General features: G+C 37.4%; 1 protein-coding gene across 13 annotated transcripts in view; it reads left to right on the forward strand.

The window, feature by feature from the left end:
• The window catches only part of LRCH3 (leucine rich repeats and calponin homology domain containing 3), a 64,207-nt gene that overhangs the window by 23,093 nt on the left and 15,439 nt on the right, over positions 1 to 25,675 (forward strand). For 5 of the 13 annotated variants that reach the window (XM_084292288.1, XM_084292282.1, XM_084292291.1 and 2 more), the window contains exons 2-16: positions 2,973 to 3,117; positions 4,616 to 4,742; positions 5,069 to 5,174; positions 5,358 to 5,494; positions 6,479 to 6,588; positions 9,341 to 9,434; positions 10,190 to 10,310; positions 12,674 to 12,822; positions 15,379 to 15,449; positions 17,919 to 18,014; positions 18,451 to 18,502; positions 18,658 to 18,798; positions 19,301 to 19,348; positions 20,574 to 20,627; positions 24,089 to 24,169. In XM_084292288.1, coding sequence (XP_084148414.1) covers positions 2,973 to 3,117; positions 4,616 to 4,742; positions 5,069 to 5,174; positions 5,358 to 5,494; positions 6,479 to 6,588; positions 9,341 to 9,434; positions 10,190 to 10,310; positions 12,674 to 12,822; positions 15,379 to 15,449; positions 17,919 to 18,014; positions 18,451 to 18,502; positions 18,658 to 18,798; positions 19,301 to 19,348; positions 20,574 to 20,627; positions 24,089 to 24,169 — 1,532 coding nt within the window. The remainder of the gene's footprint in view (positions 1 to 2,972; positions 3,118 to 4,615; positions 4,743 to 5,068; positions 5,175 to 5,357; positions 5,495 to 6,478; positions 6,589 to 9,340; positions 9,435 to 10,189; positions 10,311 to 12,673; positions 12,823 to 15,378; positions 15,450 to 17,918; positions 18,015 to 18,450; positions 18,503 to 18,657; positions 18,799 to 19,300; positions 19,349 to 20,573; positions 20,628 to 24,088; positions 24,170 to 25,675) is intronic. The other 8 variants (XM_084292286.1, XM_084292292.1, XM_084292285.1 and 5 more) reach the window with 5 other exon arrangements.

Here is a 25,675-nt window from a genome sequence, read left to right on the forward strand (position 1 = left end):
GCTGCGAAACCTTATGCGAAGTCGTATTAGAGATGAGTTCAGTGATTGCAACTGCTGTGGTTGGCTGCGCTTACTATGAAATTTGCAGGATGCATCACTTTTATTTGTGTTGGGGCTGTGTTTGTTTGGAAATCACTCTTCTCCTACATTTTAGGACAATGTTGGCACAGGAGAGGTTCCCCTGGGGATGTCGCAATTCTGGCCATCGCATTGTTGCCTAGTTTTGGTGCTATTCCTCTGCTTTAAATCTGCTGCAGCTATACAGCTTTTATTCAGAGGGAAGTGGGTTGGGGTTTGCTGTCATTTTTAGTAAATCACTAATGAGAATTAAATTAGGGAAGTAAAGCAAAATAAACCCTGGGACAGGCTCCTGTCTTACAGGAGACGGCTCGTACAAAATGTGCCCACTGCGTAAATTCACTTGAAAGTGTACACTGTGTCCCTGCAGGGTATACACGGATATTTTATTGCTTCCTTTTCTGTCTGCAGATTCTGATCAGTCTTAATTTGTTCTCTGTCTGCGCTTAGGCTGGAGTTTGGAGTTCAAGGCAGCAAAAGGAATCCCTGCCAGCAGAACAAGGAGCTCTGCCACCTGCACCACTGTTTCCCTGCTGCTCATGTAGAGTTTGGATGATCAGAAAAACTAGATTTAATTCCCACAAACTGTGGCAATAAAAAGGGCCTGGGGCGAGCAATGGAAGTAAGAAATCTCAGGGTCTGGCAGGAGCGGAAAGTAGGATCCATCACAGTGGTCTGGCTTGGCGTTTGATGTGTTTATCTGATGATTTATCAGGATTAGGACATGGTAAGATTAGGATGTTTATGGAAGCTGTCTTCAGCAATCAGTAAGTGCAGGTTTTTCCTAAAAAAAAAAAAAAAAAAAAAGCTTGACCTCTTTCTCAAAAAATAGAAAAAAAGAGGAAAATCCATAATCCTGATTTGTTAAAAGGCCATTCTAGATATTCACTGCAGACTTAATGCTAATGGCTTCTTTTGGTTTGTAGTTTTAGCTCCCACTGTTAGAGCTGGTCAGAAATGTTGAGTTAAAAATGGTGACTTTCCAAAGTCAAGTTCAACCTTAGTTTAAGCTGAGGGCAAGATTGATGTTGATATAAGCTGAAAAGAAAACCCTTGGTGTAATTTTTCCTACTTTTTGCTGAATAGGCAATGAGCTTTGTTATGTTCCCCATTACTCTTTTATATCCATGGATTAGAGGTTTCCTTGATCTTCATGTTTTCTTGTGTGTGCCTTACACAACCTTATTTTGTATCCATCATATTCTTTGCTATAGTTGACTATGGTCTTATCTGCAGATTGGATAATGCGGTCTCTTATCACTTACACTAAAACACATCTGAGAGTTTTTCCCTGCAAAGTTCAGCGTGGTGCTTCTTTTTTTCTGAGATTTTAAATTGCAGGTTCTTTATCAATAGTAGCTTGTGGCTTTTTCTGACCAAAGTTGTAAAAACTGAGACAGACAGCATCAGCTCCTGCTGCCCTAGGAGTAACCTTTTTTCCTTCAGCACCATAGAGCTGCATACACTGAAAGAGAGTGGTAGACAAGAGCTCTGCAGGGAGGGCTTTTTTACTCTGTAAAAGCTTCCCTTTGTTTAAAAATAATAATAATAGTCCAAGACTCACGAGACCTACCTGAATTGTCAGCCCTTAAAATGTAATCTGTATTGGATGGTTCCTTCGTGGAATAAAGGTACACTATAAGCTTATTTTTATTTGAAGGATAACCCCAAAACACATAAAGGATAAGAACCAATAAAGAATATAGCAATTCCATTTGGATATTTGCTTTGATCGTTCACAATGCTGATTTAGATTAATTGAGCTTTTACAGTGAATGTCTGCCTGCTTAAAAAGGTGTGGGTGAAGTCAGTTCATTACCAGGCGGTATCTCTAAAACTCCTTCCTGATGCAAAGTCATCTTTCTTGTGCTCTTAATGGTGACCATAACCCCTGTCAGATCTGGGTGTGTTAGGAAGTGGGAGCTACTGGTGTGTGTTTGTGAGAATTGTCCTTTGGCATTCATAACCGAGAGCTTGGCTTGACCTTTAAGGAGAAAATAACACTTCGAGCCGTGTTATTTATCACAATGCAGCTTTTACCCTTGGACTCCTCCAAGTAACGCTGATGGATACACGTAGGACTTGAGTGAACTGGCTGAGGAAAAATGTTGATTCTTCAAATACAAATATTTGGTGGTAGTTTTGATTAAACTTTGCCTCTTGCCCAGCAGGGAATGTTTGATCACATCGAAATAGTAAATCTTGCTGCTAGCAGTGAGCAGGCATTTCTTTGCTACCAGGACAACTGGTTATTGCATTACGTGATCGGGATTTCAGGATTGAACTGGTGTCTTTATGAAGGGGGGGATGCTTTGGCCACGATATAGAAGGCTTATATATGGTGTGTGCCCCATGCTTCTCTTACTGGAGCTGCTATATATAAATGTGCACCATGTATTCTATGTAAAGTGAATATTTTAGACTAGAAGTTGAACTAGAAGCTGAGATTTTCATGTGACAGCGTAGCTTAGCAGGGGGCTGAGAGAAGAGTACTTGTGGGTTTTGTTTGTGTTTCATTACAGCACCACTCACCCTATACAAAATCCATAATCTAAAGGTGGAGGAGCCGGTCCTGGAGCAGATTTGAAGCTGGGCTTTCAACATCTTAAACTAACTCCCTTAAGCTTTAAGTGGTTAGGGATGCAAAAGCATGACTGTGAAAGGAATGAAGCATTTGTCTCTCTTTCTCATTGTCACTACGAGATTTTAAGATGTTAATTTATTTCCTGTGTAATGTGTAAATCACTTTCTAATCTTGAAAACTTTGCAGGCAGGATGGCAAAACTGCTTCCTGTCCAACTCTTCCCACTATGTGATGGCAAATATACAGATAATACTTGCCCTCATTAAATTTTAACATAGCTTCACGGAATGTTTTTTTTCTTCCCCTTCAGATTTGTCACGGAACAGACTGTCAGAGCTTCCAGCAGAAGCGTGTCACTTTGTCTCCCTTGAGAGCCTTAATGTGTACCAGAACTGCATTCGATACATCCCAGAGGCTGTTTTGAACTTACAGTCTTTAACGTTTCTAAATATCAGGTAACAATTGTCTTTAAAACTTTGCTTTAGCATCGGTAATCTGGGTTGATCAACTTTGGCGCATCCATAAATAATACAGGCACAGTGTGTGATCATCACATTGTTATATTGTGTGTCATTGAAACAAGGCAGCCTGTACCAGTCTCACTTGGGTAGATCGTGGAACACAAGGATTAAAGAGCAGCTTGTAGAAGTGGAGTATGAAGAGGAAAGCTAATTCCAATTTAGAGTACTCACATAATAAGTTCCAGTAGTTTTCATGTGAAATACATCCATGCTGACTGAAAAGAGAGGATAGAGTTGTTGGCTAATCTGTAAATTTCAAATTTGAGCACCTGAATAAGCTTTATGGAATTGACCTTCACTGTACTAGTGGCTTTTAAACAGCTTTCTCAAGCAGGAACACCTACCTGCCAGTGCTAAAAGCTAATTGGTGCAGTGTATCCTGTGGATAAAATTCAGCTGTGTACAGCATTCTCCGTTTCTAAAAACAGTCTTTTAAGTGGTGATGAAAGGTCTCAATTACAAATTGTCTCTGATAGCAATCAAGAAGAATGTCAGGCTTTTTCATTCTGGTGTCATACTTATGCCAATTCAATTAGCTTGTTTTTTATTGCTGGTGAGAATTATAGGAATAGGATATAAATAAGGTATGGGTTTCCTATCGCTCTGATCTCTAGCAGGTACAGTCCAAGTATAATCCTTTGAAAAGCTATTGTTGATTCAGCTACTGCTCAGATATTTTTAATAGCAAGGAAATCTGGGCTTCAGGCATGAAAAAACAGCATATTTTGGTAAATGTCAACATCTGATCAAAGCCTTAGTTAAGATCCTTAGCTACAGTCATAATAACTTCCATTGTAAACATCCATGCTTTGCTCTTTGCTATGTTTTGTTTTGAAAGATAGTCTTTCTCTTTTTATAATCCATTCTCATCCTACTTGATTCTCGTCTGAGGTTACAGTCGAGTCATATGATCTCATATTTGCTTTAAGAGTAGTCTGTTGTGAAATGTACAACACTGGATTTTGGAACAACCAAATCCATCCTGGCAAGATTTGTGATCCTCATGACTTCCTGAATATTTCAAGTATATTTCTAATTGTGTATCTACTGAATTTCTCTGGAATTTTGTATGTGCTGACCTGCAACACTACCCAACTGAAAGACTTTTGCACCATGTTCAAACATAGTAAGTTTGCCCAGTTTTCAGAAGTCCCAAAAATATTTTGTGTAGCTGAGTCCGAAAGCATCAGATCAGGCTTGGTATTTGACATTCAAAGTGTGCTCAGACACAGCTGGATAAGGCAAGTAATGGTTCAGGGAGCAAGGAAGGTTTCATAGAACTAGTTTTACAGTACTTATATTATTTAAAAAAAAGTTGTTTTTCGAAACAGAGTGTGCTTTTTGAGTATATCATGCATTGCATTTTCATTGCCTTTGAGAGGTGAGCTGTCATGAGAGTTGTAATGATTTTGTTTTCCTTCTGTCCAAAAAGCCGAAACCAGCTCTCAACGTTGCCAGTACACCTCTGTAGTCTACCACTAAAAGTTTTGATAGCAAGCAATAATAAATTGGTTTCAATACCTGAAGAAATAGGACAGCTCCGACAGCTGACAGAGCTTGTGAGTATGCAATTATTCTTTAACCACCAATATTTGATCTTTAATTTAATTGACTTAATTAAATGAATTAAATTGATTTAACTATGCGTAATAGGTTCAGATGTTCTTCAGATAAGCTGCTAAAAACAGGGCAGTAATTGGGATGCTATCTGGGGATCTGCGAGATTAACATTCTGTTAAGAACTCTGTGATTGTAAACCGGTCATTGCATGCAGCAGCAAGTTATTTGAATCTGCTTTTAGTCTAAGAATGATCTCTATCTACTCTAGTATCTCCAGTTATGTTGTGTGGAGTGTACTAATGCACTCTTCACTCGTGCTTTGTAGGATGTGAGCTGTAATGAAATACAAACAATACCTCCGCAGATTGGCAATTTGGAATCTTTACGGGACCTAAATGTCAGAAGAAATCATCTGGTGCGTTTACCTGAAGGTGAGATAAAGGCTGTCAGTTGTAACAGCAGAAACTTAAAGCGCTTCTGTATTTTTAATGCCTTTTTCTTCCCCTGAGAACTAGAAGCAGATACACTTAATTATTTTGTAAAGTACATGTACAGGGTTTTTTATACTCTTGCTTTTAACTCTGCTGAATTAATTGTTTATTTTCTACCTGCAGAGCTTGCTGAGTTGCCTTTGATTCGGTTAGATTTCTCCTGCAATAAAATAACAACAATCCCAGTTTGTTATAGGAACCTCAGACATCTGCAAACCATCATGTTAGAGAACAACCCTCTCCAGTCACCCCCTGCACAGGTAAACTGCAGCCGGGAATTCAGATAACTAGGTCAATTAAAAAGGGTGGAACAAAGTTAAAAGCTGAATAACTTTTATTAGAACCTTTATTTAAGAACAAGAGGACTTTACATGAATTGTATTCCCTGGAAGTGTTAAATATACAGCACAGCTTGAAAAATCCCTTTTTCTTCTATTTATTGCATTAGAAATCTCAGCTGTGGGATTATACTAAAAAATCCACTATTAACATTCTGCTAATATTAGCTGAAGATATCAAATAGCTTTAGGACATGTGTGGGAGGGAGGAAGCTCTGTTATGGAAAGCTGTTTTTGTGCCACTCAAATGTCAAAATTTTGACTGAGGCCTTGGTGCTGCTGTGCACCAATTCACTTTGCAGCAGAGTGATCAAATTGGCATTGGAACTAGAAACTGCGGTATGGCTAGTGACTAATTTTGAATGCAGGTATATTAGCCATTGAGAATTACAAATTCTGCCGTGAGCTTCTGCTTCTGAATCTACAGTGGTACTTGCTGAAATCTGTAGTTTACACAGGCTTTTGCCTCCCTTTAGAAAGCAAAACAGTGATTGTCTTCAGTCACTTTAAGTAAGAGCTTGCTTTGGCAGTCTGCCACTGCCATTCAAAGCTGGACATGGGTAGGATGCATCTGTTCTGATGCCAAGGGTATAAATTCTAGTACTTGTACATACTTAAGTCTATTTTTCATGATGAAGTTTCAGCATCCAGCTGACAGAGTTGTATGCAGACCAGATGTACTTGGAGGACAGCATCCATTTGTTTAACAGGCATCTCGTGACTCTCCACTACAACTGTTCATGTAAAATGCACAGAGGTTAAAAGAAAAGATGCATTGGTTGACATAAATGTGCTCATTTATTACCCTGCACTGCAGGTTAAATCTCTGTTAGAGTATTTTGAAAGTACATTGTAAAATTATAGTAATTATAGTTCTTTCCTTTTTTTTTTTTTTTTAATTCACAGATATGTATAAAAGGAAAAATCCACATATTTAAATACCTGAACATAGAAGCATGCAAGATAGCTCCAGACTTGCCCGATTATGATAGGAGACCCATGGGATTTGGATCTTGGTAAGTTTTGCACCATCGAGGTTTCCAGTTTTGATGTCATTCAGGAAAGTTTTGTCAGCAATCTGAATTTTAAAACAAAATAGATCCAAGGATTGTTCTTTGGTAAGTTCACTGATGGAGGTAGCTTTGAAGAATATCATTTATGTTATCATGGTACGTTTTAGCAAGGTACTACTATTTAAGAAACAAAGAGATGTTCAGAAGAAAACCTTAGCAATATCATATGAAAGGCAGTACTAGAGTTAATTGTACAGTAAAAAGCATATTCTTAGTATGGGGGCATGCTGTCTTGTTGTTAACATGTTCAGTTTATAAGATCTCAATATATTCCACATACTTGCTGAAGTATATCCCTGCTGTGATTTTTAACCTGTTGTACAGAATTTTATAGCTGCTACGCTCAAACTGCAGGTGTAAATGCTGATCTCCACCCGGTTAGTAAACTGTTATTCTTGGCAAGCTTTCACTTGGCAGTATTGCTTAGCTTTGTAACACAAATATTGGAACAGTCAGCCGTATCAGCTGCTAAATTAAGATGTCTAGAGAAAAGCAGGAGTTGAGATTTATTTCTGTTATATGATAGAGAAGAAAGGGAGTCAGTGAAGTATGAAACTAAGTGTATATAAAAGTTACCTCAGTCGTCTTGGAAGGTGGTAATAATGTGTGGAGGAGTAAGTTGCTAAAGGATGTACTGCAGCAGTAAAACACAGATCAGGGGGCCTCACAGTAAATCATCACGAGTCAGATTTGTGAAGAAGAATTTGCACGAGGAACTGACAGAATGATTTCGTATCAGCACTGACTGTCTTAAATTATTTTCTGTCTGAAGTCAACATATGAATTGAATATTTTGGGTGCTCCTCACTTTCCTAGAACATACGCTGTTGCAGACAGTCTCTGTGCAATACTTGGGATACCATCCTGCTGTTGAACAGAAGAGGCTCTAAAAGACAAACTGTCATGATCTCTTTTTTTAGAGAAAATCCCAAATAAGGGTTCTCACTGACTGACTGTTGTATTACTATCAAGGTTTTCAATAGTTGCTTTTCTGAAACGAGAATTTTTGTTTTAAACATAACTTGGAAATGTGAATGGGAGAAAAAAAAAAGAAAGTCTGTATCAAAATCCTTCTCCATTTTTGAGATGTAGCCAAGGAGCCATTTTGATGCTCTTCAATCCTGTGTAATTGATCAACTTAGAACAGGGTTCTCACAGCTCCTAGGAATATGGATGTATTTAAAATGTAATTAAACGGCAGATAGAGTTTTTTTTTTCCTTCTCTGAGACATGTTTTACAACCGTTAAGTATTGTGAACTATCAGTGTAAGTGTTGTTCTGTCATCAGTGTCTCAAATTTATAGCTCATTAACTGCACTCAGCAGTTTTGTCTTTTTTCTTCCCAACCCTAAAGAAGGGAGGTACTTTTTTCCCCTTATTTCTTGTAGAGGCTTTTTATGCAGATGATCTTTCTGTTCAAATACTAGACCATAACAGTGTGACTCTCCTGAGTTAACCTAAACTCCGTGCAGGTGCAAGAACTTGTCTTTTGGTGTCTGTTTGCAGAAGTTTTAACTGCATAGAAGTATATGGATAGCCTAATATTTCTCATCTGTAGCTCCCCATCCCTCCTATAACTTTGCTTTTTTTTTTTTTAAATGTCTGTCTGAAAATGTAAGTAGCCCTGGGTCTGTAAGTTTTGAAAGCCCCATGCATGCATCTGTGCTGCTTAAATAATAGTAATGACTAATTTAAAAATAAGTATTTCCTGAAAGAGGGATTTTTAGAGGGGAGCAGCAACTTGAGAGCAATACCAGTGAGAAAATGCCTGGCAATTTGGTTATGATGGGGTGAACCAATTAGCTTCCTGAAGTTCTTCCTTGTGTATTATGCAGTAATTACTGCTGCAGTTCTCCCTGGGGCATCGAGTGCCAGTAGGACAGTTGAGCCATTGTGAAATGCCATCTGCAGTGGGTCAGACAAGTCCCATTGTCTCTTTACTGCAGCTATCTGCAGCAGTTGCCAGGCTTGACATCTGTGATGGCTGTACTGCTGAATTATGTAGTTTCTGAGCCCAGAAATTTAGGGATCTTGTATGGCTGTTTGTTTGTGTGTATTGTAACACCAGGCACATGTTTAATGCCTTTGTCTAGACGTGTCATCAACAAAGTCAGACTGTGTAGATGGAAGCCATACTTTTATATTTAATGTATTTTGAAATATTTGAAATATTGCCCTGCTTTCTGTATGTCTTAGGTAGATAATTAGGATACAGAAGATAGTCACATAATACATGCTAGGTAATTTTGTGTAGAATAAATATATTTTGCTATGCCTATATTTTTTGTAATTTTACATGCTTTTTGCTTGTTTGAGGAAAAACTTTGTGAGAAGTAAACAGAAGTGGTTTTCAACCAAAACATACGAGTAGTGGAAAATGAAAGCTTGACATGCTAAACTGTGAAGTAATAATGAGACCACTTTGCTGTTTTCTTTGTCAGAATTTCTGTTTGGGAAACGTTTGCAGTATGGATAAATACTTTGGTCAGATTAGCTCTTAAAATGCAGGTGAACAGCTGACTGAGCTCATGCCTCTTGTTCTACATGGCAAATGCAACACGATGCTTTCTAATATGCTGAGCTTGTGAAAACACTGCAACTCTGCTTGGTAGCCTGTTCTACCTCTAGTTCTGTAGTAGCTCACAACTTTTCAGTGGCTTCTATGTTGCACTAACTAGACCATTGTGTTTGACAGCCACGAGGAACTTTATTCCAGTCGTCCTTATGGAGCACTTGATTCTGGCTTCAACAGTGTGGACAGTGGAGACAAAAGATGGTCAGGGAATGAAGTAAGTGTTGCAACTTTTTTGAGTGCCATATTTTACAGGAAAGAAAAATAGTAAGTATACATCTGGAAGCATATTCAGTAGGGAATGTGTACATGTGAGTATGGAAATTGCATTCATCCAATATTTGTAGATTTATTCAAGTAAATCAAGCATAATTTTATATGGGATGCACATAAAGTTAGAAATGTGCATGACAGATGAATTTACTGGAGCACAAAAGATGAGGAAAAGGGAGTTCCTCATTTAAAAAAAGTCTTAGCTGTCATTAAAAGAATGAGTCATCTTCATTTACTTATGAGTAGTTGTCTCAATAAAATCTGAACATGAAAACTGAGCTTCAAAACAGTGTCTCCTAGCAAGGAGGTTGTCAATTTTTCATCCCAGGAATCAGCACCCTTTTCCTCTTGGGACAGGTAGAAAAGGCAGTAGCCAAGATCTAATGTGCTTCCTTGAACTGCTTTCTGTATGCCTCTTTGTGCTCCTAGCTTGGTTTTAGGAAGAGTTGTAGGAGTTTTGTCCTGGGATGTTCTCAAGCACTTGCAATTATTCCAGAGAAAAGCTGTAGTCAAACTGTGTTTTGTTTGATTTTTACTTTGTTTAGGAAAGCTTATTTAATGACAATACACCTTAGCTATATTTTGATAGTGTTTTATACATGCAAAAGATTACAGTTGAGGTAAAAATGCAAATCAAGAGATAGTAACTTACAAGATGTTTCCCAAGAAAATGTTTCTTCACCATTTGTTTTTCTAAAGCCAACAGATGAGTTTTCAGACCTCCCCTTACGTGTGGCAGAAATCACTAAAGAACAGAGACTGCGAAGAGAAAGTCAGTATCAAGAAAACCGGGGGAGCACAGTTGTAACTAATGGTGGAGGTAAATAGTGATCTTTGATTAATAATATTTATTGTTGTTATTATATATTTCAGAATATTTGCTGTAAATAATAGGTTATCTAAAGATAAAAAAAAAAAAGGAGAAAGAATTAGGTAGAATTATTCTGAAAGACTGTTGTGTAAACAGAATATTAAGTATGTTGCAAGGCAAACTCAATTAGCATTGAAATTAGGATTATCTGGGAAACATTATGTTAGTTTCTGCATATGTGCTAGAGTAAAATTGCCAAATAATTTGAACAGTGCTTAGGAATCTTGAACTTCAGTTCATGGAGGTTTGCTGCTTGAGCTACTGGGAGAATTTGTAAATTGGCTGTGCTCTATGTTGACTGCTGTCAGAACTGGACGGGCAGTTTTGTCAGGGAGTTCCATGTTTTCAAGCAGCAGATGTGCCTTGTTCAGGATTCATAGGTTTTAACACAAACACATGAGCTTGTTTTTCTATACTTCCTCAATTTGTTGTCCTGCAGTCTGAAAGTAGCACCCTCCTATTTGGTCAATAGATGACAGTCCTTCCCACGTTTCTTGATTTCCACGGTCCTTCTCTATTTTAACTTTAAATAATCCCCTGCTAACACTGGCTTGCAGTTCAGTCCTCTTTTTGTTACTGTGACCTGTGTTAGCGTTCTTTCAGGCTTGTTTGTTTGTCTGTTTTTTCAGTCATTCCATATTCTCCATTTCATGCAGTACTGGTTATTGTATCTCTCATCACCACATACACTGATTAAGTTTTCTTTTTGCTTAGCTGCTCTCTGTTTTCCATTTCCCCTAAGGGTTCCAGTTCATGTACCCTGAGTCTCACTCACTCTTTTATTAAAAATAAAAATATTTTTAACCTCTCTCTTGCAAGGGAAAGTGTTCTCTTCCCTCTTCTTCCCTCCTCACCCTATTCAACTTTTGCCATCTTCTTTTCTTGGTCTTATTCTTTTCTACTACAGTCGTTTTGTTTTCTTCACTAGCATGTAGAAATACCTGAAACTTTTTTTTAACTCGCACTCCTCTACACATTAATGGATTAGAAAAATTAGTTCAAACAGTTATATTCTGGCAAAGCTAGAGGAATTGAAAACATGATGTTATAGGAAGCTGTGGGCAGCCTTAATAGCAGGTAACACTGCCAGCTTTACCTCTAAGACTAACTTTGTTCTTTGGGTTTTGTACGCCAGGCATTTCAAAAGGCCTCACTAGTCCTTTAAGTTGGAGTTTAGTCAGTTCACGAGTAGGAGTACTGGAGAGCAGTACAAGCCATAGCATGTGCTGTCAGTGATCCAGGAGATCCTTTCCAATTTTGTGTTCCTAACACAGTTACTAATGTCTTTCACCCTCTGCTGTATTGTTGTTGTTAAAGTTTAATAAGGTGGTGGTTGTTGTGGTGTGGTTTCTGTTGTGTGTTTTTTTTTATTTTGTTTTTTAAATATTTGAAACTGAGATGGAGACTTAATGAAGCCAAAATGTATAGGAATGCTGGGTGTAGTAGCAGAGGAGGTGGCTTTGGCAGTAACAGTTGCTAGATTGTGTGGTGAAGCAAAGAGAAGTCTGTTTTAGACAAGCAGGAAAGGGGCGGGGGAGTAGAAAAAGAATGTCTGCAAGAGAGGCTAGAGAAAGTTTGGGGACAGTTTTAAGAATGAGAAAACCAGTGCTCAGAAAAACAGCTCATGCCTTACCCTGCACCCATGGCGCAGTATTTTTCACCTAGGTAGTTTACTAGATGTCATGCTTCTTGGAATCCCTGGGCAGAATGCACATTCTAGGTTTATAAAATAAAATTTGGAGGTGCTTTTTGGTGCTTTTGAGGTTTCTGTTGCTTTCTGTACTACCCTCCATTATTTCCACATTTTTTTATTCTTCACATTTGCATCCTGGTAACTCGGTCACACTGTCATCTTTTGTTGTTCTAGTAATAAAGTACTAGTAGAAGTATGTCACATCCATCCTAATTTGTCTGAAGGAGATGATTTAGCAACAAGATAAATTGCTCAAAACATACACAACTCATTGTGCAGTCTTGGTGTTAGGTGATAGATTTTGATAAATACTTTTCAGCATTGAGAAAGTAAAAATTTTTTTAGTCACTACTAAATTATCTGCAGCTGGCAATTTAAAGCTACATGTTCGATATGTTTATCATTGCTTCTTAAAAACCATTAATTTTATCATTATTTCCAAATCTGATGTTTAACAAATGTTAGTGGGCCAGGCAGAATTCAGTACTTTTCAGGCTGAGCTTTCCCAGATGGAAGAAAAACAGTATGGTCTTAGTTCCTGACACTGTTTTTGTTGTTTATTTTTCCCCTCCTGTTGGTCATCTAATTATGGGTGTTTCCTTTGTGTATGTATGTCAAGTGGAACATGATCTCGATCAGATCGACTATATTGATAGCTGTGCCACAGAAGAGGAGGAGGAAGAGGTGAGGCAACCCAAGTGCATGGACTCAGACAGCCTCAGCTCACAATTCATGGCATATATTGACCAGCGGCGAATCTCTAATGAGGTGGTGCTTTTACTTAAACTAGTTAAATTCATATGCCACAGGAAAGCCTTTGTGATGATATTAATGTTTCTTGTCCTCAGAGGTTTTCTTTATTTTTTAAAAAAAAGGAAACAACAAAACAATGCCAAAAAAAACACTAATTGATCTGGAGGAAGAGCACAGTGTTGTGCTCTGTGGAGGGTCAGAACTGGGATGTTAAGTTGCTCTCAAGTGCCCTTTGGGATATGTGGAATGAGTCCAACACAGCCACTCTGTTCTCCTGTAAGCATATGTGAAGTGAATGTTTTTCCAAAGGAGTGTTTTCATCGGAAAGCACATTTGATGCTTCCATTTGGTAATTGGTGATACCTAGGAAATTGTTCATGTTTACTTGGTGAATTACTTGCTGAATAAATGTCTTTTTTTAAAGGAAAAATGTTCACTGTTATCAGCTTAGACATACTTCAGGAATTTTGGAACTCCGTTAATCTGGCTGTTCGTATTGATTATGAGTTATTTGCCAGTAAACTTACTGTCTTAAGCATCCATTTTAAGTTTAGACTAACGTCAATACTCAGACTTTTCAGAAAGCCTGCTGTTTACAGAAAACAATTTCTCCATTTTGAGCAAGGCTCTGAAGTGTCACCACAGGTTACAGACTCAGATATGTATATAGTCACCTTTTTGAACAAAAGCCATCATCAGTAGTTCAAAATAAATCTGGCATTAAATCGTTCTCAGTGAGTAGAAGTGTACAGTTAAATGAGCAATATATGAAAGCATTGCTAGACAGGTTGGAAAGTTATCTGGACTGCTTTTTCAAATGTCTAGAAACAGGCATGAGTGGCTCCAGACATTGCCCTATTTTCTTCTTTCACACACACGCAAAAAAAAAGAGGGGGGGCAAAGAAGCCTCTGTTCTTGTTTCCCAACAAGTCTAAACAGTATCCTTCTTTTTTTGTTCTCAAGAGTCTTTCTATTTAAGCTGGTATGCAATACTTGCACTGGAATGCTGCATTTCAGAAATCACAGTAACTGTAATGTAATTCCTGAGAGTCACAATACATGCACCCATTTCCCTGCAGCATAGGGTCGAAGAACTTAATTAGTTTGCACATTCACAATATAGTATGGTAATAATAGCTGCTTTTATTGGCGGCTTACTATAGCCAGATGAAGTCCAAGAGCAGACAAAGGCAATGATTTCTGTGAAGTTACCGTCATTTTTCTTTTGTTCGCGTCCTTTCATTGCTTTCTAACTGCACAAGGATTAGCGTGCACTTGATCAAAATTCACTAAAGTTGCTTTGAAATTGTATGAATCGCCAAAACTGGAAACTGTCTTTGTTCCAGTTGTAGTAGCCACTGCTGTGAACAAACACACAGAGAAGACTGTTCCCTGTTAAGTCGCCAATGCCCACCACTTGGATGGTAGACATTGGAGAGTATCCTCAGAAATCGAACTACAGAAGTGGATTTTTAGCTATATAATGTTTCTTTCTATGAGTGTACACAGCATCACAATTCAGTGGCTACATGAACAACCTGTCTGAGAAAATCCTTGTGGTTGATACGCTTAAACAGTAGCTATTATGCTGCAATTCAAACTTGTCCTTTCATGTATTGTTTTGTGTTTTGAAGCAAAAAGATATTTGCTCTTTGGGGAAAGAAGGAGCCATGGATCTTTAGTATTCACGTAGGAGCTTTGTGCCTGTTTTGTCCACTTTATGGTACTGTTCACTGTGTTAAAAATCAGTGACATAAATATCTATTGGAGATGCATTCATTTTGCAAATCTCACAAGTTCTCAAGGACTCTTCAGTGTACATAATGAAAAGACATTGATCAACATGAACAAAATTTTTTTCATAGGGTTCTTACTATTCATGAAAATTAAGCTTTTTGCAGTTTTTCTGAAAAGACAAACAATCAAAAACTCCAACCTAAGTAGTAGTCTAGCTGTATGCAACATAACAATATCCATACGGGCAAGAGTGAAAATTGACAAGTTGATCTTGAAGCTTCCATTTCCCTATGTTAGTGGGTATCAGTAGAAGAGGAATACATGTATGTCTCTGTTCCCAGTAGGATAAATGACTTAATAGCTCAAATGAAGCCATAGGTGTTCTTTTCCATACCTTTTTTTTTTTTTTTTTTTTTTTGCCTTTTTATTCACTTGTGACCTGTCTTTAGGGCATCAGCTATTGTTTCCTGTATTTCTGAGATTCCAAACTACATTGCTCTACAGTTCTATATGCCTTCTTCAGAGCTTAATTCTACATTTCTTCTAAGTGATGTTAATTATTTTCTACCTACATTTACTTCCCTGCATTAACCTTAATAGTGGAAGTTTTAAAACTCATTTAAACAGTAAGCATATTAAGTCTTGAAATTAAAGTTTCTTTAAATAGCAGAGGGAAAAAAAAAAAAGTGAGCTTGCCTAGCTGGAAACAAAATCTTTGAGCTGTGTTTTGTTGTTCTTTGTTGGGTATTTTGAATACTTTGTATGTATGTATGACTTTAATGTACAGTGTTATGAATACATGGTTAATTTAGTCTTCTGTGTTATTCTGCATAGGGCTCCCCAGCAAAGCCTATATCCATAAGAGAATTTCAAAAAACAGAAAACAGATATTTACACCAAAATAGGTAAGAATATGTGGTAGCAGTAATTTTGTGCAAAGTTTCATGATGAATGCAAAACAGATATTTACTGAATGTTTTTTTAATTGTTTTTTGTTGCTTCACCAGAAATGTACATGGTGCTTTACAAATAAGTTATTGCTCTAGATTTGGAATTCGTATTCTAACAATGACAAGGACCAAAAGGCTTGACTGTTCTATACCAGTGCTTAGATTGAAGTATATTGGTTAAATCATCAGGGGAAGAAGGGCTAGATTGGAAGTCACTGATGACAATGGAAAAACTGCATGGTCACTTAGTTTAACAAAGTTGACCTTTCTGAAGTATGCCCATACTTCTTAGTGATTGCTTGGCTTGTCGAAGGATTAGTGCTTATCCATAAAACATGGGTCAGAGCCGGACAGGATATAAATGAGGTGATTAGGTTTGAGAAGAGATGTCTGGGTTGAAAGAACAGGAGATAGGCAAATGTATAGCTTCTTCTAATGAAACTAAAATCAAAACTGGCAGAACTTTACATATACCATTGAAGGATTTCAGTATTCTGTGGAGTGAAAATGAATGTGAAGGAATCAGCTGAAAACCAGTTCAATCGGACTAGGAATGTTTAAAAAGAGAGATAGAACTGCTAGCTTTAGGTATGTCATTATTTACGCAGTCAGTAAGTTTATAGGCATTCAAAAATGGTCTTCAAAGAGAAAATGAAATCAAGAATAATGTTTAAATTTCTCCAGAGTTATGGCAATGTTTTAGTAGAGATTTTGAAATGTACAGTCAGTGTGTAAATATAGCAGTTGTATTGATATAGTGGAGGGTAACTCCTTCAGCATATATTGGCATTCCTTACCCTGTAGTGTCTACAAGTAAAGCATAAAATAATATAACAGTCTGACGTGTTCTTCCCAAATGAAGTGCTTTTGGTTTGAAAGACTGATTTTTATTTTTTTTCCTATTTGAACATTTGTGGTCAACATGGAAGTAATTAGATAAACATTGGATTCCAAGAAATATCTACAGAAAATAAGACAAGACTGCTAGCTAGCCAGGAGTGAGCTGCTGTTTACATACACAGATTTTAATGATAAAGGAAGTTGTATCTCGCTTAGGGTGTCCATTGTTATCAAAATTTTACATGGGAATGGCAGTGGATCTTGATGTGCAAGTAATTAATTAAGACCTAAAGGAATTGTAGATTGTTCATATTCTGGTGCAGCAGAGTGAAACGAGGCACTAAAAACAGGTTATGTTGCCCTCAAGATTATGGAAAAACAGACATATGACAACCAGTCTTTTTAAAAAATAAATTTAAAAAAATTTAAGCATATATTAGTCAAATATTTCATTTGTGCCAACCACAAGCTGTAAACTGCTTCCACAATAATTCATTGCAAATGCCTTGGCAGGCAGCCTCTTTTTTTTTTCTTCAGCATGCTGAAGCCATTAAAACCCTTGAAGAGTTGGATGTAATGCAGGCTTCATCTTAAGAGTACTTACATTAGTTGATTCAGTTCAGTAAATAAGGTTTTTGCCTCTGGACAGACTGTGGTTCGTTTCTGATACAACAAAGCTGTGTGTACTCTAGTCTGAATATGCTTCTTAGCACTTAGTTGAACCCAGTCCTGTCTATTCAAAGCTCTGCAGTAGTGGATTTGTCACGTTGTGCATCGGTGCTAACTCAAGTAACGGGGGAAACCTGTGGCGCATGCATCTTCCACATCTTTTAAGCTTCTCCACAGAGAGTAGGTGTAGAATCAGTCTGCACACAGGCAGCAGGAATAATGTTTTTCAAAGTGCATTGAGAAGTCTTTCCCTCTTCCATGGCTGATTCAGGAGCAAGGGTTGCTTAGCCTAGGCTACCAGAGTAACCTACTTGATTTCCATCTGCCTTCTTGTATGAAACCAGCATGGCAGGGAACGTGTTGTAGACTGGAATTGTAGACCCTAGGAATTGTTTCAGTGCTCACAGCTACATTCTAGCTAAGTCCTTACTGCAGAATTTCTCTTTTATTATTAGTATGATAGGTATGAGACAGCTCAGTTATTGTTTATCTTGTGACTTTGATGGCTTACATCACTGATGGTTAGGAAGTCATCATTTGATTGTTGAAATGAGATTTGTTCTGAAAATATCAGAGGATGATAATGTTTTAAAAACATTTTTTCTTTCCTGAAAAAAATAAGGCCTGCAATCACCAGAATATAATCTTGAGAAATTCCATTTTTGTGTGTTCTGAAAACATTCCGTTACTGAAGCAAGTTACATTTATTAAATTATGAACTGTAGTAATTGTGATCTAACTTGGCATCACAATGTATTTTCTTCAGTCATCTTAAATTTCACCTTTGTGGTTATCTGAAGCTAATTGTCTAGGCAATTACTTTCATAAACAGCTGTAGTTTAGAGAAGAATTCACCTGACAGTAGTGTTTATGCATCACTGACCAATCCCCCTTCCACCTGGTGTTTACCTGCAGGGATACTGATGAATTACGAAGACCTGAAACTCTAAATTTGGTGCAGGACAGAGAGCATCACCAAGTACTAAGGAGTTATGTGGACAGGACAGAGAGGTAGGGAAAAGAAATGCATAGTTTCTACTTTTTTTTTTTTTTTTTTTCTTTTTTGCTAAACAGCCATTGTAACCAGTTGTTCTTCTACATGAGGATCATCTGAAAAGTTCCTGTATTGGTTAATCAGTTCCTAAAGAATGAGTTTTGAGATACTGGATATCTCAATATAATAGGCCAAATGTACAAACCCATTGATACATCCTTAGCTGCAGAAGGATTTTTATCACAGTTCGGGAGAAGAGGTAGAAATGACTGCACAAAATCTATCAAGCAGTAACAATAAGTTAAATCATAATTGCAGCAGTTAAGCAGCTTACTAAATAGTTACTTTCCTAGAGTTGATGAGGTATATGAGTTGTCAGTGATGTACGTGTATGAATTATTATTTTTATTTAAGTTTAAATAATAATTACTCTCTGTTTTTTCCATTTGTCAGGCCCCCAGCTGATTCACCTTATTTTCTCTCTCTATCAAGTCATCACAGTCAGGTAACACATTGAACTGTACTGTTCTATTCTTTTGGCTAAGCTTGGTGCAAAACCAAACTTGTGTAAGCCAGAAGACATGGACTATTGCTCTGTAACCCTTCTGTCTTACCTGCTGTAGTTCTGTCTTAACAGCATAGTGCACTGTTTTGTTCCAGGTGCCCAATGCAGATCCCGAGCTGCACCGCAGGCACATAGAGCGTACCCGTCGAGAGGCACAGCTAGCAGCCCTTCAATACGAGGAGGAAAGGATGAGAACGAAACAGATTCAGAGAGAAGCTGTTCTTGACTTTGTTAAAGTACCTCCTTTTAGTACCTACTTGATTCCAAACCTTTATCTTTTCTGATTCTCTTAATGGAAATTAGTTTTGCAGAAAAAGGTGCTTTTATTAAAGATTCCGCTCAGTCTTTCAGTTAAAGACTTAAGATTTTTAGGATGCATTTTGTTCATTGACAAGCCTTTTTTCTTTTTCTTCTTCTGTTGCCTTTGTTATTCATGAGCACTTTGTTCTCAGCAATGAAATTACTCCCTTGGGTTATATTTTGGGTTTATTATGCATCTTTTAATATGCAAAAACAATTCGGGTTTTTGTTTTCATACAGAATGAAAGCTATTTTTTGACTAATAGTATTAGTGTTTTCATCTTAGTGGAATCTTGAATTTCCCCAGTACGTGTTTTATTTAAAAACTAGGACTTCATGTGTTTTAAAACACTCTAAATTACGCTGTTCTGTTCAGAGCTTTTGTTTTTCTGTCACATCCTTTTAAATTTGTCATTTGTTTTTCCTTTTTCTCTATAGCAAAAAGCATCTTTAAGTACCCAGAAGCAAAGTCCTCTGGATAGTGAGGTAAGACTCCAATATAAGTATTAAATGGGTTTGGCAGTACCTGAATTCTTAGCTCTCTCCATCAAAGATCAGAGAAATTTTCCTGATTGTGGAGAACTTTTCAGGAATGGTTTATAACATAGGTTTTTACATCTAACAGACCCTGAGTTGGTCTTTTTTTTTTTTTTGCTTTTTGCTTATGGACCAGTTTAGTATTTCCTTCTGTTCGTGTAGATTGCTTGGCTGAGTGTTTTGTTGTTTTCTGTATGTTTTCTATGTTCTATACAGAAAATAGATTTCATGTTCCATTTTAAAATGCTGCTTGGAAGCAGTACAGTTAAATTTCTAATGGGAGTATTCAAACAAGATTTTGTTTTGCAGTCGTTTCTCCTTCATTGATCAGTTTTCTCCTATTTGCCTCTCATATCCTGTGTGACCTGATCTAGGTGTTCCTGCTCCGGCAGGGGGATTGGACTAGATGATCTTTCAAGTTCCCTTCCAATCCCTATTATTCTGTGATTCTGTGATTACCAATTATCCCAGAAAGATTGGCCATTTTTATTTTGAGGGTTATCCATTTTTTTTTTTTTTAAAGGTTTCTTTTAGTGTAGTTTTATAGTCAAAAGCAGCGAGTAAATAGGGGATAAAAATTATATGAGGCTCAGCCTTCTATAATAATACAGACCTGAGCCAATGACATCTGCTTGTTCTCTGCAACAAGTTTCTGTTTGGTAATAGCTCTTCTACTGCTTGCCATCCTCACTTTTGTCTGGGGAAGATAATTCATGTGGCAGTGTTAATGAGATCAAAACCTTCAATAGCCTAACGCTTACAAATAGCTCTTCAGAAGCATTTTTCACCTTTTTTGTGTGTTTGAAAATTACTGAAACATGGGGTATTTGAAATAGTTTTTGCTTCTTTTCCTTCTTAATGTTCTTCTGTTCTTAATTTGTTCTTTTAAAGAGTCCTTTGTTCTGCCACAGTAAGAATTGTGAATACGTAGTTGTCTGTATTTGCTTGAGACAACACAGAGCAGAATAATTGATTCCTTAAGTGATATGAATATACTGTAATTCATGGGTCATGTGGCTATATATTCCTACACAGTTGTGTATACTGTATAGAACTGCAGAAATAATTCCTCAAAATGCTATAAACAAGCAGTACGTGTCCCTGAATGTCTGTCTGTTCACAACTGTGTCATTCTGTTTGTTTCTGACATTACTCCATCTCTCCCACCTCCCAGTGTCCCTTTCCATCCAGAAGGTCTCAGCATACTGATGATAGTGCCTTGTTAGTGGTAAGATCCTGCACGCAATGGCCTTTTTATCTGGCAGATTCTAGAGCATAAAAATAGCTACATGTTATGGTTGCCTCAGATTAGACAAACTATTTTAGAGCTAATCTAAATAGCATAAAACATGACCATTTTCAAAAAGTTTGAATATATCGATATTTGTACCGTCAGCTATTTGTTATAATAATATAGTGATATTTTTCATAAAAGAATTAAAGTTTAGAGAAGAAGAAACTGACTGATAGTGAAGAACAGCTTATGAAATTCAAAATCCTCCTCTAGTAGTTCCAGTTTGATTTCTTCTCCGTTTAGCTTGCTTCCTAATTGATGAGCTCTTCAGCGTCAAGTAAACAATTTTAATACTTTGAATACAGCCTTCAACTTCGTTTGCATCCTGTACCTGGACCTTAGAAAAGCTTAGTGTCATGGTAACCATATCATAGCAAAGGGAAAAACTGCTGTATGTCAATACTAAAAGTCATGAAATATTCCTCATGCCCTCTTACTATTTGTTGATGAAGATGTGTTAATAATCCATTTTGAGCACTAGTAAAAATAAAAACATTTATGTACTCACTTTCATGTTTTATGCTATTTTTTCTTTTATGGCACCTTAGTGATGTAGCATAATTAAAGAACGTAATTAATGCCACAATCATTGTCTATAAAAGAAAAATACACTCGATTTGCCTGCTGTTGCATGACTGCATGCCTGAGATTTGTTTTCTTAATTTATGCGCATCCACTATCTACCTAAATTTTCTTTAGGCAGTGTTCTTGGTTAGAATAGATCTCTTCAGAACATGTTGGTCAAGGTGTTTACTGTCTCTTTATTCAGACTTTTTGGTTTTCCTGCTATCACATGACTAGCACTATGAGGGAGAAAAAGAAGGCTCATAATGTTGTGGAGAGATTTAGTTGTGATCATGCACGTGCCTTTTTAGAGAAAGCACAATCAGCATAAAAATGTGCTTCAATATTTAGATTATAAGAACCAGGAGAAGAGTAGATGTGGTTCATGTTAAATGTTGATGTTCTGTTGTCAGTGAATTCATCTCTGGAATGTATTTTAAAGATACATTTTAAGGACCCCATTTCTTTTTGTTTGTGTGATTCTCGTGTTTTTGTTGTAAATTAATATATTGAATTTTAGGTTATAGACGTGACTAAGAATTTTCAGAAATTATTTTACTGGGCTTCCATCCATGTTGATTTCTTTTGTGTCTTCAAGTTATATCCTTGCACTTCTCTCTCTCATGCACACACATACACACTCCCTCTCTTCCCTTGCCCCTTCCCAGGCTGATAGGGAAAGATCGAACTGGATTTGAAAATGATCAATTCTGTGTTCATTTTGCTTTTAATTCCTTGCTCTTGTCAGCAGCGCTAAACTGCACATCCTGTACGTGGTGGTTTCAGTATATGAAACATTGGTTTTCTGAACTGCTGAATTATGATCTGCAGATCTATTGTAGTGGAAATACATACTGTGCCTAATGATGACATAACCATAACAGCTGTTTCTGGTGATTATTGTAACTAGAACATTAAGCTCTGGCTAGGTCATGAATTTGTAGGGTTTTTTTTCCACAAATGTATGATTAAAACTTGGTCAACAGCAAGGAAATGTTCATTAGTTTCCTTAAAAAACAAGTCTGTTGTAAGAATGGAAATTCTTTTACCTTTTTTAATTTTTGCATTTCATTTGGCATTTCTCCTGTCCTTATGGATTTGAAATTTAGCTAGATCTAATTTATTAGGACAATTTTATTTTTTTTTAGGGAAGCGAAGTATAGGGGCATTTCATAGCAAAATACCATTTGCTAACAGCAGTTCTCGGTGCACATTTTCCATTGACATACTTTCCTCTTTATTATTTTATCTCTCTCCCTAAAGACTGCATGCAGTGGTATGAACTTCACCTATTAATTTCAGAAACTTTTGGATACAGAAACTTGCAGATAGGCTAATTTAAAATAATAATAATAAAGTTGTGTACCGATAGTTTTTCCACTGTTTATTCCAGTTTTAAGGTGCAGGAATAATATAATTATAGTAAAGATGAGAATTCTATAAACTGAGCAGTTACTTGCTTTTTTTTTTTCCTCCAAACTCATATTCAGCTCAGATGTAATGGAGAAAAAATCCAATAGGTAAAAGGCAAGAGAGCTCTCCTTTATTTTGATTCTTCTCTGTTCTGGTGCAGTTACAGCTTTTACAGAAACTTCCTTGAAAAGCAAAATTCAAGCTGTGAATCTCCTTTGTAAATCTTACATCATGTTTCTTTTGGTGGTCTTCTATGTTGTCGTTTATCACAAATTAAAATGCATTCACTTTGCACATGTTACTCTGTTTCTTTCTGCTTATAAACACTTTTGGGATAGTCTGTTTCAACTTACAAAATGACTTTGCATATTTCCTGTGAATATTAATAGTTTACTTCTATGTTTCTTCAACATGCCTGTGATTTGATGCGAAATGGGTTTTGGTTATAGGACTTCAGCGTGCGCTCTGACAGATTTCATGTGTTGATTTATAATAGCCAGGCTAGCTAAAACTTTGCTGAAGAAATAAAATCAATGGCCTCTCTTGAGAAAATTTGCAGTAGACCTCAAAGTCTTGTATTAGTCATATCCTGCTTGCTGTTCTCACCAGGGCAGGCTCATTCATTACAATTGAAATTTCTTGTTAATGCAACATTGAGGCTTCAGACTTGGCTAAAGTTTTCAACTCTGATTGCTTATGAATCTCATTTTCCCCAAATATCTTCTTTTTTTTTTTTTCCATTTCATACTGAATGTTGCAAGGTGGTTACCATCGGAAACTAATATAAAAGGTACCATCCTTTGCTTTCTGTCAAACTATTTCTCAATTTCTGTCGTGAAGCCTGTGAAACACTCGATAAACACCAGACAGCTGGGGTGACCTCTTCCTTCCATAGCCCATGTGTCACTGCTACGTTGTGCTGCCTTCGTTGTGTTGTATTTTCTTGCTGAGGTCTCAAACGAGGCCTGAGACCATCACGTCACAGTTAACAGAGGATTTCTGAAACATTTTAAGATAAGGCCTTGGGGCATCAGTGTGCTACAAGTAGTAATGGTGTGAGTAAAGTAAGCAGGACGTGAATTATACTAACCTGTTCCCTGGAGTTTTCTGTCATACAGTTGGCATCCCTTTGTGTATTTAGGCAACTAATAATCAAAATCACTTCAAATGTCTTTATTTGGTTAGCACAGAGTCGTGGTTGGGCTCTGCTTTGGCATCCCCTGTATCTACGGTCGTTTCTGGCATGGGGAGGTTTCTCTGACTTCAGAGCTGCAGTTCAGCATGTGCAGCAGGGTGCTGTGAGGCTGAATTTGCAGCATCCTGGTTCCTTCTGTATTGTGGCTACCTTCTCTTACAGTTGTTCTCTGCCTCACTTCTTCCTCTCTTCCCTCCCTTTCTTCCCTTGCTGTCCCTGACAGAATGGCTTTGAGCCTCACTTTGTGTTTGAGATTGACAATAACACCAATACCATTAAAAGGAGGCCAGGGACTCGCAAACAGGTGAAGAGCATGCGGTGTGTTGCTGTTGTGGTTGTCTTGCCCTGCGGTGTGCTGTGTTCCCCCTCTCTTTGCCTGCTGGTGGCTTCATGGATTGTGACAACTACTTGTTAGTCTGTGTCAAGGTTGTCCTGTCCTTTTCATGTAGGAATAAACAGTTACATGAATGTTACAGAGCAGCATATTGTTTTATATTGTTTTAAATACTTGCTAATGTTTTATTTGTGGAAGTGGTATTTTGAAACTCTTCAAACAAAAACCAATAAAAAATGTTTGCACTGCTATGGAGAAGAGGCTGTTTTGAGGATCAGCTACTAAGTCTACATAGGACCTGAAGATGTTTGTGTAAGGCTTGTCCTGTGCAGAGCATCTCCTTCAAGTCCTTCCTGGCTGTGCTGTTCTGAAGCGACAGAATAGTTGCAAACCTTTGAAAATACGAACACCCCAAAGCGTGTAGTTGACGTCTATGAAGTTTCTAGGTGTCATTTGGTGTGTTTTTCCTGTGCCGAATTTCCACTTCACTGTTTGAATGCCATTTCAGAAGGTATCAGTTCGTTCTCGAGTCATTCAGTCCTCAGATGTCAATGTTTTAAGTATACTTGCAATAACCAGAGGGGAAGAAATTAAAATTTAAAGGAAAGGCTTAGCTTTTTATTTGAAGTGCTTGAGACTTTAAGCACCCCACATATCCTTTGCTGGGCTTTTCCGTGATGTAAGTTTGGTTTGGGCAGCTGTTACATCTTTAAAATGTGGGCTTTCATCGTAGCTGTTTTTTTCGGTGTTGTGCTGCCACACCACTTGCATGTACCTTAACAGCAGCGTTGGCTGAAGGGTTCATGGAGATGCAGAATTTGGCCTTCGAGATCCGCCTGTCAGTGACAGATGGGTATTGGCACACTGGAGCTCCTATTCTGGAAACGTTAAAAGTTATTTGTTGTTTTTTGTTTGGTTTTAGTGGTTTTTAATCTAGTGGTTATAATTGAAGTTTGACAGTGCTTTATTTTGGACAACACTGTAAATCTTCACACTGACGTCTTCTCCAAGAGCTAAATTTCACCCACAGAATCTTTACTACTTTCTCTGTAACTCGTAAAGATCAGGATTAAGTGTTTGTGGCAGAGCAAATGTGCATTCCTTAGTCCATTAGATGCAAGTTTCTCTAATTTTACAAAACTGATGAGAAATTAACTTACTAAAATCCATAGCATACTTGAAACATTAAAAAGAAAGCTTTTGCTTTGAATAGTGGCTCAGGACGAACTGCTACGGGGTAAACTTTTCTTTTGGGTCTAGAGTCTGATGGCATAGGTGTTTCTTTAGTAAGGTCTTACCTATTTATTATTTAGTTCTGCTTCTGATGTCACTTTGTGTTTAAAAATGAATGTTTCATCTCCCAAGCTTGTTAGCCAGAAGGTTCAGGAGAGTAGGAAGGCTTCAGCTCTGCAAGCAGTTTAGCTCAGCAAGTCATTTTGTGTTGTTTCTGTGTTCTGCCTGCTGAATGTTTCTGAG

Source organism: Netta rufina (genome assembly GCF_964035555.1).
Source record: "Netta rufina genome assembly, chromosome: 9".
NCBI lineage: Eukaryota > Metazoa > Chordata > Aves > Anseriformes > Anatidae > Netta > Netta rufina.